General features: G+C 39.5%; 2 protein-coding genes across 2 annotated transcripts; one reads left to right on the top strand and one right to left on the bottom strand.

Moving 5' to 3' along the window:
* The first annotated feature begins 6,780 nt into the window (after window positions 1-6,780).
* On the top strand, window positions 6,781-10,144 carry LOC114240825 (protein AAR2 homolog). The gene is made up of 5 exons (XM_028171512.2): window positions 6,781-7,083; window positions 7,354-7,556; window positions 7,956-8,213; window positions 8,438-8,564; window positions 8,842-10,144. The coding sequence occupies exons 1-5, from the start codon at window positions 6,881-6,883 to the stop codon at window positions 9,257-9,259; spliced, it is 1,209 nt and encodes a 402-aa protein (XP_028027313.2). The 5' UTR covers window positions 6,781-6,880; the 3' UTR covers window positions 9,260-10,144.
* A 2,078-nt stretch (window positions 10,145-12,222) lies between these two features.
* Nopp34 (nucleolar phosphoprotein) lies at window positions 12,223-15,835 on the bottom strand. The gene is made up of 7 exons (XM_028171503.2): window positions 15,348-15,835; window positions 15,148-15,273; window positions 14,692-14,869; window positions 13,918-14,015; window positions 13,185-13,246; window positions 12,508-12,614; window positions 12,223-12,346 (listed from the first exon to the last, which is right to left on the bottom strand). The coding sequence occupies exons 1-6, from the start codon at window positions 15,426-15,428 to the stop codon at window positions 12,518-12,520; spliced, it is 642 nt and encodes a 213-aa protein (XP_028027304.2). The 5' UTR covers window positions 15,429-15,835; the 3' UTR covers window positions 12,223-12,346; window positions 12,508-12,517.
* Window positions 15,836-16,096: the final 261 nt, after the last annotated feature.

The raw sequence follows: 16,096 nt of genomic DNA, 5'->3' as shown, positions 1-16,096 counted from the left end.
AAGGGTGGCAAGGAGGCTCTGCGTTCTACCTCACTGTCTACTAATTCTACATGAACAGGATCCGCGGATTGAATGCTGGGCATGCACTGGGCTTGCAATGTATCGGCCAGCAGCTCTGCTTTTTCGTCATCATCGAACGCCGCGAGTCGGCCTGAGGGGCCTACGAGGGGGGGCATAGTTACTACCGTATCCGATTTGAGAGTACGAGCTAAGCGGTAGTAAGATCTTTGAGAGGGCGCGAGTCCTTCTAAGAAATCAGACCATCTGGCATCTCGGACTTCGGCGATGCGAGACTTTACGTCGCGTTGTAGGGCACGCATTCGAATACGATTTTCCGCGGTAGGATACCTATCGTACGCACGGATTGAGGCGTTCTTAGCTCTAAGGAGTTCCCTAATATCGTCGGGCAATTTGAAGCGGTGAAGGAAGTCCTCCGCTACAACTTGCTTCGATGACCTATCTAATGTCGAGGTGATGTGTGACGTTACGATGTCTATGGCTTCAGCGGTATCCTGAGGAGACGGGATAGAGTCCGGACTAAACGGAAGCGATGGTGGATCAGATTCAGCCAGGCTGATGCCCAGCGTGTGCCAATCCACCACAGTCCTCGTGACGGGAACGGAATCGGGAGCGCGACCGAGCTTCATAATGACGGGACGATGGTCTGAATCTAACTCTGAAACTATTTCAATCGAATGTAAGCGCAGAGTTACGTTTTTTAATAACGCTATGTCGAGTATATCCGGGCGATGCGCGATATTTAGCGGGTAGTGAGTCGGGGTCAGCGGAGCGACGATATCGAAGGCGAGATCATCGACTAACGCGTCGAGGCGCCTGCCATTAGGGGTTGAGATGTGAGAGTTCCACCTGACGTGTTTACAATTTAGGTCGCCCGCCAGAATGACAGAGCTTCCCATGCCGAGCAGCGCCTCAATATCACTACTTAGAACAATTTTATCCGGTGGAAGATAAACGGACGCGATAACGATCGGCGCGTGTCCAGTCAGTGAGATTCGGCATACTGATGCTTCGATGTTAGAAAGCGCGGGGGGGTCGAGTGGGACGCAATGCAGGGCTCTTCTATAGTAAATGACGGTACCACTACCACGAGCAGTGAGCCTGTCGTTCCTAACCATGTTGTAGTTCGCGATTTTAGGGTCGCGGCGCGCGGGCTTAAGCAGGGGTCTCCTGCACCAAAAAGATGTCAATTTGATGGTCACGCAAAAAATCACAAACCTGATCACGTTGATTTGCGAGACCGTAAGCGTTAAAAAATCCTATCGTTATGGATAGGGGCTTGATTCTACTTATGTACGCCATTGATTACCGGCGGAGTGGAGTGAGGGGAGGACGTACGTATTTAACGACGCGTATACGTCAGCGTATTCTTGCACAACGGCGATGAAGTGTTGTGCAGTGGAGGCGGCGCGAATGGCGTCGCCCAAAGCATTAACGCGATCAAAGTTGATCGACTGAAAAAAGTCGATCGCTAGAGCGAGATTGTCGGACGAGGTCGGAGGGCAGGTCGCGGGGGAGGGACGAGTCACGGGGGAGGGACGTATCGCGGATGTGGGACGAGTCGCGGGGGAGAGAGTTGTAGCCGTGTTCGTGTACGGCAACGGTTTAGCCCAGGCCGAGACGCTGGGCACCGACGCCGGCACGAAAGCAGGCTTAGCCTTCGGCACAGAGGGTGCCGTGGCTTTGATGTCTGGGCCGAAAGCTCGGAGGCGGTTTTGGCGGGCGACGCGGCGATTTATTTTAGGGGCTCGGGGACAACCACGGTAATTCGCGGGGTGACCCTGTGTTCGGCACAGGACGCAGCTAGGCGGTTCCGTAGCGGTTTTTTGATCGCGAGTGCAAAGGCTACGCCAACCCCTACACACAAGGAACAATAACATATAAATTTAAATATTTCATAAACACATTATAATAATTAATTTTAGATACAATTATCAAATTAATACAATATTATTTCAAAATCTAGAAGTACAATTAGTGTGTGTGTGTGTGTGTGTGTGGTGTGTGTGTGTGTGTGTGTGTGTGTGTGTGTGTGTGTGTGTGTGTGTGTGTGTGTGTGTGTGTGTGTGTGTGTGTGTGTGTGTGTGTGTGTGTGTGTGTATGTGTGTGTCTGAGTGTATGTGCAGATGCGTGTTAATACCTAATATATAAATTGCTCATTACCAAAAATGTGTAAAAATGTGTAATCTACTCCAGTAATTCTTCTATATCTTCGTATGTAAGGGAGAAAAGCCATCTATCAATGATAATTTTAACTTCTTTAGAAATACGTGGGTAAATATTTAGTAATTTATTTATCTTGTTGTACAGAATAGAGCTTAAATACCTATAGTGAGACCTGACTACATTATAATTTGCTACATAGATGTTGCACACTCTGCCCTGCCGACGAGTTTGCGAACAGGTATTAGGGTCAAAAACGAGTTCCAAATGTTTACGTAACAATGTGCTCCTAATAAAAGATTGTCTAACTCGAGGCACTTTGCAGATATCATACAATTCCTCCGTTGGAAACCTTATTGGTTTTTTAGATATTACTTTAAGCACGGCTCTCTGTGCTCTTTCCAATCTAAGTAATAATCCTTTCTTACAGCCTCCCCAGACGACAATGCAATAGGTTATGACAGAGTGTGCCAAAGCATAATAAACCATTTTCAGTATGTGGAGATCGCATGATGTTCTTAGCTTCCGAAAGACTTTTATAGCCTAAATCGTAAGTGCGTTGGTACGACGGCAGTCCTACTATTAGTTGTAGGGCGTCTTTAGAGCCCGCATGGTCAGGTACTTCCACGCCTATTTTTGCCACTAAGCAGTAATGCGTTCCGGTTTCAAGAGTGGTACATCCGTTATCCTATCCAATTGAGACTTAGAGCCTTGATTTACTTGGGATTCACTAAGGGAAAGGTTGGTCACCATTCGAAGCAACAAAAAAAACAATCATGCCACTGAAAATGATCAAAATCATTATTCTATTACTTGTTGGACAAAATTGCTAAACAAAATATTACCATGAGAATTTCAGAAGAATTCTCGTGTTTATTACCTTCACAATATATGTACGAGTAATACATCGAAATCTGGTAAATTTCAAACAAAGGATTTTAAAATTCAATACCTCCGACGAAACAAAGTACGAACACAAGAGAAATGAATATAATTTTTCTTTCCAGTTTCATTTCAGTTACCCGAGGTGAGTTCGATCCTCTTGTCTACATATCAGTGGTACCCTGGAGGATACGTATCCTTAAATTTCCGCGGAAAACAAAGAATCCTTGAGTATAGTTCATAGGAGCGAGCGAATGGAAATTTACATCCTAATTTCCCTAGTGGCTACAATTGAAATACTGCTCGTCAGCGATATCAAAAATCGAACACCAAGAATTCCGGTTTCGATTTTAGGGACTTTGTTTTGGCTTTAATTTAGTACTGGTTATATTTTACAAATATTTTTATTTATTAATTCAGACATACTGAATAGTATTTATATATATGCCTTATATATGTACTGTGTGCTTAGTACCTACGTGTTTTTAACGTTGTCGATAGCGCTAAAAGTTAATTTAAATTTATATGGAGTTGAAACGTTTGCCTACGTTTGCCGCTAGGGGCGCTGTTCCAACGACATACAAATTTGAGTTAACTTTACGCTATCAAGAACGTTAAGAAACTCGTACTGAACTGTCATTGGTGTCGTTAAGCCCACTCAATTTCTCGCCGGATCTTCTCAGTGGGTCGCGTTTCCGATCCGGTGGTAGATTCTGCGAGGCCCGGTTCTTGCTAGAGTTCTTGTTAGCAACATCGTCAGGTTTGAGCCCTGTGAGCTCACCTACTAATTCGGCGAATCTAGAATAACCCCTCGAGGTTACTAGAATAAGTAGGGAAGAAAAAAGTGTTGTTATGTTACATCTGTACGCTGATTTCACTGCTATCGTTGACATGATGAAAGGGAAGAAAAAATAAAATGGCATGTATCCTTTTTTTTTCGAACCAAGTTTGCTTTACAAAAAACATCTAGTAGAACACTTTTTATCGTCTAACATAACTCTCCTGTATGGTATTGGTTTAATTTAAGGCTCAATATACGCGGTGCGACAGGGCGGAACAAGTTTCCGACGTCAAACAAACTCAAATTACACTGAGTCAACTAGTGTAAACCACTAATTACGAACGACAGGTAAACTGAAAGCGCTTCTGGGTCCCGTCTCGTCGACTCTGCACTTCAGACGTGAAATTCGTCACCTGTTGAAAATAATTAGGCAAAAAAAATACGCTGTGTTAACAAAAAAAATTGGTGCGGTGCTGCAGTGCACTGCTGTGTTGCCCACTTCACGCTGAAAAATTCGAAAAATCTAGACGTAATTCGGTCGGAATTTGTTTTGGCGACCGAAAAATGGATCTTTTTTTTCTTCCATTACTTTATAGGACGAGACTATGTACGTATGTGAAAAAATATACCTACTTGATTAAGTCAAACTATATTAGAGACGTAACAGAAATGTAATAATAACAATACTTTTTTTTTTGTCTTATAAAATTGAGTAGATAATTAAACTTTTCTCGGATGTGTTCTTATCTCAAATTCTGCATACGACAAAACAAATTACTTATTTCTCAGTTAACTTGAACATCGTCCGATCCGAACCACACCAGACGTTTTTTATAAAAAATTAAGGTGATGGAATAAAAAATACCATAAGGTTTTGCATTATGGTCTTCCCTCTGTAATTCATTCTCTGAATTCATGTAAAATATAGTGCCTTGTAATATATTATTACTACTAAAGGGATTAACTATGAATATAATTTTAAAATCTTAATTATCATAATAAGATTAAACATACCAGTATATTTATATACTATGTTCGAAAGCACTCGCATTGATGACAGGGTTGTAATTGGTCTTGGCCTTAATCTAGATAATCTATCACCTATCGTGCTCATCCCGTTGACCTGGTTTCTTAATATTGAGGGGGGAACAGAACGGGTTATGTTGGACCCTGTACCTGACGGCCCCTACGGGAGATGAACGGGAGCTTCGCGCCCGCGCCGCCCACTTCGCCTTCTTCGCTGAGGACCTGAAGAGAGATCCCACTCCCTTTCGCACTCCTCAGCCTCATGGAACACCATAACCAGTTCGCAAAGCCTCGCACGAACTCTAGTCCTTTAACATGAGAGCGACGACAGCCGCAAGGAGATGTCCCTCCCCAGCACCGCGATTAGATCTCACCGCGAATTCTCCCGACGCGGGCACGCTTCGAGATGCGCTTCCGTTTTAAGATTCGAGTGGTGAGGTGAGAGTCTCAAAAGTCCGTACGATCAATATATTTCATCAAATTTGGGTTTCGTCGTAGTTTTTCATAATATACGCTCTGCTGACTTATTCTCTGTTCTATTATGAGTAGCTCCGTTAAGCGTTACAGAGATATAAATTAATGTACTCATCTGTCTTATCTATTCTAGAGAAATTACTTTATAAAAGGCGTGATTCTGTGCTCATGTACAAAAATAAATCCTAAGATAGCAGACAGATTTAAAATAACAAATTAATTAACTTTGCAGACTAAGTTAGGAATACAGTAGGTACTACCTTGATTATTTATACCGAAATCTGAAAAATTTACCTCAATATGGAGACTATAGTTTTTTTATCTTCTTTTCTTAAAGAAGCTACGATTTTATAAATCATATGCCGAAAATTAAACATGATATATTTATAAACTTAGTTTTTCAAATGAATTGGGTTATAAAGGTAGCCACACTGAAAAAATAAACAAATAGAACAAGTGAAGGACATGTGGCGGGTAGCCATCATACAACGCAAGATAATTGACAGATGCCTGAATCTCGCTTACGACATTTTCAAGATAAAGCGCATATATACAAGTTCCGAATAACAACATTTGGACCGTCGGTCTACCGAGCAATATCATCCGCTCGGTGTAAGATCTTCCCTTTGTCGTTAAGCTCCCCAAACTGGTGACCTGCGACGGAACAATCGCAACCTTCTGATTCATCATCAGCGCATCAAGAACTTCGGCTACCACAATCCCGGTATTCTCGCAGATAAAAGCAAGTCATCGACAGTCGTCCCACAGCAAACCAGCATCGCAGTCTCAACAGGACCATCGCAGCCGACTCACCGCGCTTCCTGGCCCTACGGCACGTACCTACACTGCCTCATCGCGCAGCATTCAACCTCAGTCTCGACTCACCGCAGACTTCAAGCAGCACTGGCGACAATCACGCAGCATTCAAGCTCAGTTTCGACTCACCGCAAACTTCGAGCAGTACTGGCACTTGCAAGCTAATCTCAGCACGGACAACGATAACTAAATATGACACGACCTCCAGTCTCGGAGGCGAGTGATGTGGCGGGTAGCCATCATACAACGCAAGATAATTGACAGATGCCTGAATTTCGCTTACGACATTTTCAAGATAAAGCGCATATATACAAGTTCCGAATAACAACATTTGGACCGTCGGTCTACCGAGCAATATCATCCGCTCGGTGGAAGATCTTCCCTTTGTCGTTAAGCTCCCCAAAGACACATCACTTAGTTACTATTAAATACAATCGTATTGGGTTATGGTGCTTTTAATGTTTAAAACATTGTTTTACATAATTGAGAAAAAGAACATTATTTCAAACCTAAGAAAATTATTAAAAAATCTATTCTATCATATTACTTCAGTCTGCATTGTACCTACCTTCCACGTTCAGAAACATTCAAATCGGCACGCGTCGAGATTTTGACATTGACGTTTGACACTCACGAATGTAAACACATTGATTGATTGGTTGTATGTATTTTTATCATACCATTAATTCATATTTCATTGTTTCGGGAGCATAGTTGGATATGGATCAAGAAACAGCGAAAAAGCTGCTAGTGGAAGGGGGCACGTTCGTATTCTTGGGAGTCCCTTCAGAAACCCAGTTTGGCATCGATATGCAGTGCTGGAACACGGAGGAAGATTTTCGTGGCGTTAAAATGATTCCTCCAGGCTTACATTATGTTCATTACTCTGCTGTCAGTAAAGGTACTGGCGATATTGCACCTAGGTAAGTGCATTTTATATATACTTTAAAAAAACAATCCTAGTACTCACAGAATTCAAGTTTGGAGGTTGTTTTTGGAATCTTACCACTTAATTTTAATATGGTAATTCGATATCAGATTCACACTCAGAATTTACATATTCTAAGCACAAAATATATGTATACAGCTTATTAAGTTTCTTCGTGTATTATTATTGAACTTATATGAGACTGATATCAATATTATTGTTACTTGCATGCCTCAATAAATTACTTTTCTTGATTAAATTCCAGATCTGGCTTCATGCATTACTTTCACAAAAAAGAATTTCTTGTGAAAATGTGGGACAAAAAAACTGAAGATTTGAGCAAGGAAGAGATCAGTGATGAGAGCATCCAACGTTTGAAAGATAACTTATTTAATTTGGACCGACATCTTGCTCCATATCCATATGAAATATGGCAGAAGTGGAAGTTACTGTCTTCACAGATCACTGGTTGGTGTCTTCAATTAAAGAAATACTTGCCCAACAAATCTTTGAACTTAGTCTTGTTGAAGTTGGTGGTAGTTCACATTATGAGCCTGTATTGAGACTGGTCACTGTCCTCGCAGAACCCGTCGCTTGCGATGAAGGGCTTAATGAGTAAAATTAACCCATAGACACAGTCCACTGAGCTTCTCACCGGATCTTCTCAGGGTTTCGCGTTTCCGATCAGGTGGTAGATTCTGCAAAGCACTGCTATTGCTAGAGCCAGTGTTAGCAACACTCCTGGTTTGAGCCCCGTAAACTTAGGCTTGTATAAGATAAAATTACTCATACAAGAAATTTTAGAATATTGTGTTATTCCAGAATCTTATATCAATAATCTGTACTAAGTTTAATTTCTATTGTCAGCTGAACTAGCAGCAAAATTGGCACCAGAAAGTGGAATGATAAGAGCATCAGTTGAACTTTTATCGATGACTGATGCAGAAAGACCAAGAGGAGTCAAGTCTTCATCTAGTTCAATAAATCAGGAGAACGAAAAATCTCCCACTAAAGAGGATTTCAGTGAAGAACAGATTGCCGGACACTCAAGTGCTAAGAGAGCTAAACGAATCACAAGGGAAGAGAAAGAAAAGTCATTGTTACCAGATTTGAAACCAGTTCCAGGTAAATTAATGAAACAAATAAATAATATTTTGAAGCAGTAATGTGTCTCGGTTTGAAGGGTGGGGCAGCTGTTTATCTATATACCTTAGAATGTGGTAGCATTTATGTTGTATATTATGTGCTCCAGTAACCACTTAACACTAGGTGGGCTGTGAGCTCGTCCGTCCACCCATGTAAGCAATATATAAAAAAATAAAAGAATTCTAAAATGTGAATCTTTACAGGAGCTGCTATGAGATTCACAGAAATACCTCAAGATAAATATCCACCGGATGCAACACCAGAGGAGATCACGAAACATTACTTAGATCAGTCATACTCATTAGAGCTCATGATAGCACAGCATAATGAGTAAGTATTTATTTTTAACTGTGTTAGTATTTTAAGTGAAATCTGAGGGCATTTTAATATATTATGTTCATTACATACTACATAACATATGTTGATTACATACTATATAACATATGTTGATTACATATTATACAGTTGAATATACATGATGGATATTTTAAGCATTATTCAGTGCCCAAGTTATCAGGAAGCTAAAGTAAAGTCTCAACTCTTGACATCATGATTAAATGCCCAAAAGCCAAAATCTAAAATTCTTTATACGTGTTTTATTTTTCAGACCTCTACACATCATAGGAGAACTGCAATTCGCATATTTGTGCTTTTTGATTGGGCACTCCCTAGAGGCTTTTGAGCACTGGAAGAGCCTCGTCATACTCATATGTTCGTGTGACGAGGCCATACACAAATACAGAAGTGTTTTCTTTCACTTCATTAGGACTATTGAGGTGCAAATCGAAGAGATGCCCGAAGATTTCTTAGCCGATATAGTGATGAATAAAAATTTAGTATACAAGAAACTCCGAGAGTTTTTCCGCACGGCTTACGTTAGCAAAGTCGACGGCAGACTTTTGACGATGATTGAACGCTTCAAAGATAACCTGACTGACAAATTGCAATGGGATTTCACTGGTCTAGACGCTGACGATGAAGACGAGAGGCCGGTCGTAGTGAAACTCGACGAAGGAACTCAATAGATTATATTTAATGGCTCCTCTTCACAATCGGCCATGATGGGCCAACAAACGATCGTCCATCATCGCCGCCCTGATGGGGCAACTCTCCACACAATCGTGAACGTTTATTTACTGACTGTCTACTGATATGTTAAGACGTCTAGGTATCGGGAAATCGAGGAGATCGTGGCTGCGGCAATATTTTTAGTTAGCTCATATAGTCATTTAGTTAATGTGCGCGAAAAAAGAATCGTGAAAACTTTTTTTTTCTTAAATCCCCTTTGTAGACAGACTAGCATACGGCCCAACCGATGGTGAGTGGTTACCGTCGCCCATGGACTTCAGCAATGCTAGGAGCAGAGCCAAGCCGCTGCCTACCGTTATCGATAAACAAGATTGAGGAAGAGAGGGTGGTGGGTGGTGGCTATCAATTGGAACAAAACAAGGTCCACGCAACCATAGTTTTAAAGTCGACACAATTGACACATATTCGAGACAACTGCATCCTGACTAATCGGTGATGGTGTGGACGCTCACACAATCATGGGCCATAATTCCTTTGATCTACCGACACAACGCCGATTGCACACGATCATACGCGATGATGGCCGATCACACACATTTATGCCCTCTACACTATCGTGAGTTTCTATAATCGCCCATCATGGCCGATTGTGAAGAGGAGCCATAAGGACGGTTTTCATATTTCATTTAACTTGGATGATCTGTACAACCGACACTTTCCAAGGTAGATGATATTATCCTAATTGTGTACTGTGTACATGTAGAACCAATTTTATATTTGTACAGGCAGATGTCTCCGACCAACTCGATATTATTTATTAGTTCAATCGTTCATAGTAACAAATGTTTGATTACATTAAAAAATATTGTTTACTTTAAAAACTTTTCTGTTCTGTTTCTAAATTTCCAAAAAGAAATTTATCATATTATATTCTATCAATATACTGCAAGGTTAAAAACTTTTGCAGTGGTTTAATTACGTAACAATATTAAGTTCAATGTGTGATGACGTCACAGATCAGTAACTTTTATTACTAATTTACAGACTGCATGGGGCTAAAGAACTAGTTTTTTTTACTCAATACACCGAATCCATAACTAGTTAGAATAAGAAATATAAATAGTTTTTTTTAAATTAGTTATATACATAAACAGCAAAATTCCCTATAATGGGTATAAGGGCTCTTACAATAATGTAGACCGACTGTTTGGGAATTCGAAAACTTTTTGACAATGTTTTCAATATTTACATACCTTAAGATTAGTTACGAAAATGTGTGATCAAAGAGTAATGGTAATTATAAGAATTAATATAATTTATAAAAAATATTTTTTGTATCATAATTTTTCAAATTAAATAAATGGTACCTGTAAACAATTGCATCTATTTACATTTTTAACTTTAGTATCTTTTTTCTTTACCTGTCCTGATCTCAAGAAAAAGTTTGTCGCCGGATCTTTTCAGTGGGTCGCATTTCCGATGCGGTGGTAGATTCTGTGAAGCACGGCTCTCGCTAAGGTTCGTGTTAGCAACGTCGTCAGGTTTGAGCCCCGTGAGCTCACCTACTAATTAAAGTTACGCTGAAATAGCCTCTCAAGGCTATCAGCATAGGTAGTTAAAAAAAAAAGTATGGCCTTGTACGGCGCTCCCGTGTGGTCGCCCGCACTCTCCGCGCGGTCCTGCTGCTCCGAGCTCAGCGGACGCTCGCGGTGAGGGTCATCAGGGGATACAGTATGATCTTCCAGGAGGGCGCCTACGCCTTCGCTCGGTGGAGGCGCACTGCACCTCACCTAGGCATACGCCAAGTAGGTATGCGGTAGGCAGCGGCTTGGCTCTGCCCCTGGCATTGTTAAAGTCCATGGGTGACGGTAACCACTCACCATCAGGTGGGCCGTATGCTCGTCTGACTACAAGGGCAATAAAAAAAAAGTGGAGGGAGCGGTTGCTGAAGGAACTTGGCCGAGCTCCTGTCACCCTCTGGCGCAACGTTTTTTTTTTCCTACCTTTTATCTCAAGGCTAGTATATATATATATATCTCTACCTTATATAGCCTTATATATATATATATATATATAAGGCTATATAAGGTAGAGGCTATATCAGCGTAGCCTTAACTAGTAGGTGGTAGCTCACGGGGCTCAAACCTGATGACGTTGCTAACACAAACCCTAGCAAGAGCCGTGGTTCGCAGAATCTACCACCGGATCGGAAACGCGACCCACTGAGAAGATCCGGCGAGAAACTCAGTGGGCTGTGTCTGAGGGTTAATTTACTCGTCGAGCCCTTCGTCGCAAGCGACGGTTTCGACGAGGACGATGACCGGCTGGCGCACCCTGCCCGTGCTGGAGGCATATTCAGATCACACGACGTGCTCTCTTTCCACCTTATGCAGGTTCTCTCGGGCCATAGCTGCTTCGAGAGGTACTTGTGGATGATCTGAAGGAGAAAGCCACACCCGGGTTACCACCAGTGCGAGCATCCGGGTGATGCCGCTCAACACGCGCTCGGGGCGCCATGGCCAGGTTTAGCGACCTGGTCATGGCGTCCCGTGACGCTGAGGAGCACGAAAGGAAGTGGGATCCCTCTTCGGCTCCTTAAAGAAGGTGGAATGAGCGGCGCGGGCGCGAAGCTCACGTTTGTCTCCCGTAGAGGTCATCGTGTTCCGGGTGCGGGGGCGCCTGGTGCTCGACTGTCGGTCCAGTGGTGAGGCGGCGTAAGGTGGCTCCTGTGCGCCGTTCTCAGTGCCCGGGATCTTCTCGGGGATGAAATCCCGCCCTATTATCAGCATGGGTATCGGCGAAGGCGGACTTTTGGCGCTCATTATGCGGTACCGTGGGTTTCATGAAGTCGGAGTGTCGGAGCCCAGTGAGGTTTAGTCGGTAGTCAATTTTTCTCAGCGGGTCTTGTGTGGCTGACGCCGCGCACTTAAGCATAAAATGCAGAAAATAAATAAAAACATTTCTTGTATTGTATTTACTTTGACTTAAATATTATACATTGCTTTTTCTTTTTTCATTGTTTACTGATGGGGTTCTTTTTGTTCTGCTTCTTAAGCTTCAACTTCTCACTGTCGCTTGTGGTACTGTAACAACATACCCAAGCAATAATAATCAATACAATAATCACATTGACACTTTGAATAGCATATAGGAGCTGAGATTTTATGGAAAGACCATGATGTCATTCATTAATAGAAATCAGGTTAATGCATTGTATTATGAGAAACGAATTCATTTTACAAACCTTGTTTTATTTACTCAATTTCTGTTAATTCTTCTGGGATATCTACAGGCATGAAGAAATCATAATTGATGCCCAATTCCTTTAACTTTTTCTTTGTTTTATTTAAACTGAAATTGAAAAATAGAATAGTGTAGATAATTTAATTTCATTATTAGCACTTACATGGAATTAAGATATATAATTAATATTTTTTTGAAATCTACTAGTTCTTGTCCTCTTTAGAAATATTATTTTGGTTCATCATAGAATTTCCCAAAGTTTCTTCGATCGAAATATTTGCTTCGATCAGAATTAATTAGATACATGCACACAGCAAGTAAAGAACATAATTTAAAATTAATTTACTAAAATCTTTATTGATGCTGATCATGTTTTGATCTTAGTAGCTTCTTAGTATCTTAGTCGCTAGCTGTTTTGATCTTAGTAGCTTCTTAGTATCTTAGTCGCTAGCTAGTAATACAAGGTGGCACTAGTAGGTACAACCAACCTACTCATTTCTGTTGCAGCATTGACACTGTGATGTCTATAGACTATGGTAACCACTTAACACCAAGTGGACTGTGTGCTTGTTCACCCGTCTATATGATAACTGGTTTATTAAAAAAAGTTTGGGTGATAATGTAACAAATTTCACTAGTACTGTAAACTCAATACTTTCAGTAAAATAATTAACTTACCTTTTCATTAATTTACGAGCACTTCTTAATTCTTCAGCATCACTCTTTACTGCGTTGTATTGCTTAATAACAATTGATTATTTTTAGTTACTTATTAAATATTTGATATATCGCACCTTTAGAATTAAAGAGACCCATTTCGTTTTTTTTTTTTATTTGGACTTTAGTTAAAAAATGGACTTAGATTCTGACGTTTTTCACTTATAAAGGGACAAACTTGTCCATCTCTTTCACACCGTCCCCTTCTTCTACGTCTTTTCAGTTTGAAAATTTTTTCAATGTACTCCAAAAAAAAACATTTTTTGGGTTGGATCTCTATAATTCTAAAGGTGCAATATATCCCTTATGGTAATTTTATGATCAACACATCCTCAGTGTTCAAAGAACATATTTTAACAATAAATTTACTATTGAATAGTAAACATTACAATAAAAATTCCACATTCAATTGCTGTTGTTAGAATTTTATGTTATAGGTGTAAAAACCACATACAAGGCAAGGGCATGTATATTTACTAAAAAACAAGTTTCATTCACTAAGATAATTCAACAAATAGGTTAAATGAACAGTAAAACTTACAATTCTAATAGATATAGAGAACTGGCATTAGCAATTTGAAAAAACCACTAACATGTGCAACATACATTATCTACTTTAATAATACTAAGTACACTAGATTGTGCTTGGGCAATCTTTATAGGCATTTGGAAATTAATATTTTCTAATACATACTTTTTTAAGTTTCAGGTTCGTATTTAAGACAGGATTGTTCTGAGGGTTCCATGTGTATCTCATGGCCCATCTTCGTTTATCAGGTGGTATGTAAGCAGCTGAAAATGAATGTATTTTTATTTTTTTACCAGTCAGCCAGGTTTAGCCAAAATAAATTTGTTTCACCAGTAAGTTAAGTTATTAGTTAAGGAACATTAATATAATAATATAACAGAATCCAAAATGGATTGACAATTAAGAATACTAACATGTTAATATAGTAGTGACACTCTTGTAAGATTGCTAAATTTTTTTAGACTTCCCAACAAACAGAATTCATTCATTGATTTGTGTTGAGAATTTTTTTATTAGGTATTTTTTATAAAAAATTTATGATTAATGATAAACTATAGATGCGCATTCATGTCCTTATGCATAGCTAGTGTTTTCTGTCTACATCACAAATCATCAGCCTTGGTTATATTTAGTACCATGCTATTATTATCAGATCACTTTACTATAGGAACTAGAACAAAATTATCACAATGAAAATATTTGAATGAAGAACTAAAGTATGTCTCATAATTACTGATTGTCTTGTTTGTTTACTATATTGCCTATTTGTGTCTATTTATTGTGAGTAAATTAAACCCTATTCTAAAATTATGGATAATTTGAGTGACTATCAAAAGGTTGCCTTAAGCATTTAAGATTCCTGTGATGGCTTAACACACTAGATGAGGTATAATGGGCTTATATGGTTATTGACCTTCACCCATACATAATACTGTATACCTTTTATCAATCTTTTCCCCATGAGATAATTATTCATAGTCTCAGCAACAATTTGTGCGACAGCAGGATCATGAAACTCTACAAATGCATATCCTTTAGATCTGCCAGTGCGCCTTGATCTGATCACTCTACAGTTAGAAACACCTCCAAACTGACTGAAGTATTGTGTCATTTGATGCTGAAAAAAACCCACAAAAGACATGAGTCTAAATAATTGCAAATAATTTGTAAAGTATAGTTTTTTTGGCAGAAATAGGCAGGGTGGTTGTTACCCACCCGCGCCCACTCACAAGACCTACGACCAGTAATAAATGAATAAATGACTTTATGTACGTTTTTTTTATTGGTATTTACAACAATTCAAGTTATTCCAAGCAGTCTATTAACAACAGGGGCTCTTCTTCGACGGTGGCACGGTAGTTTACCAATTAAAGCAAAAAAAGAATTGTAACCAACCTCATAAAATCCATGTGGGATATGTCCCAAATAAACAAGCCCTCTTACACGTTTCTTTTTTTTTATTTTCTCTTCTTGTACTTTAGGGGTGACGGGGGTCTGATCATTCACTTGCGTTTTTTTCTTCTGTGATATAAATGAGAATAAGTACACTGGTTTTTTATAACCTAGTCTCAAATATATAAAGTTATTAATACTACCTTTATAGTTTTTTGCAATCCTTTAATGGATTTGATAAACTTTTTTTGTTTGCTAGAATCCAACGCAACGTTTTCTTCCATTTTATTTCGTAATTTAAAATGTGATCTAAGCAAAACTTAGGAGTGTAAATAAAGAACAACAAAGTCTTTTTTTTTTATTTTTAGGGATTTTATGACCTGGTAACTAAACCCTTTGTCAAGTAGGTCAAGTCTTGTTTTTAATTCTTATGAAAAGTGATATGAAATGAAAGAAGCTGATTAATATAAAACAATGCACGAAATGTCATAAAATGAAAATGAAAACGAATTGGGACGAGACGAGACGAGATGAAACGGGATGGACGAGCACTTTCTAAGATACTAAATAGTTAATAAACCACACATTTAAATCTGAAGAAACACTTAATAGACAAAAATTCATCAAAAATTAAATAAAACAAATCTCACAACTACACTCCTCGCATTCCCACCAAAAAGTCCCAAGCCCTCTCGTGTATTAAGTGCACAGATTGATGTTCGTTTTAATATGTACTGTTTGCGTCAGATAGATGTAGGCATTACATATGTATTTTTAGCTGCAAATATGGTACATTAATTTAATATAAAAATTGATTCCCTTTGGATAACTGGTAGAAATAACAAACTCTCGTGTAACAGACACGAAAAGCTCAAGACCTTTAGGCGGGATCGTGAGAAAGGGATTAATGTGACTTGTTACATTTTGTTCATTTAGTTTATGCTTAAACGTA

Source organism: Bombyx mandarina, chromosome 09, assembly GCF_030267445.1.
Source record: "Bombyx mandarina strain Sakado chromosome 09, ASM3026744v2".
NCBI lineage: Eukaryota > Metazoa > Arthropoda > Insecta > Lepidoptera > Bombycidae > Bombyx > Bombyx mandarina.
This window is presented reverse-complemented; position numbering and strand designations above follow the sequence as displayed.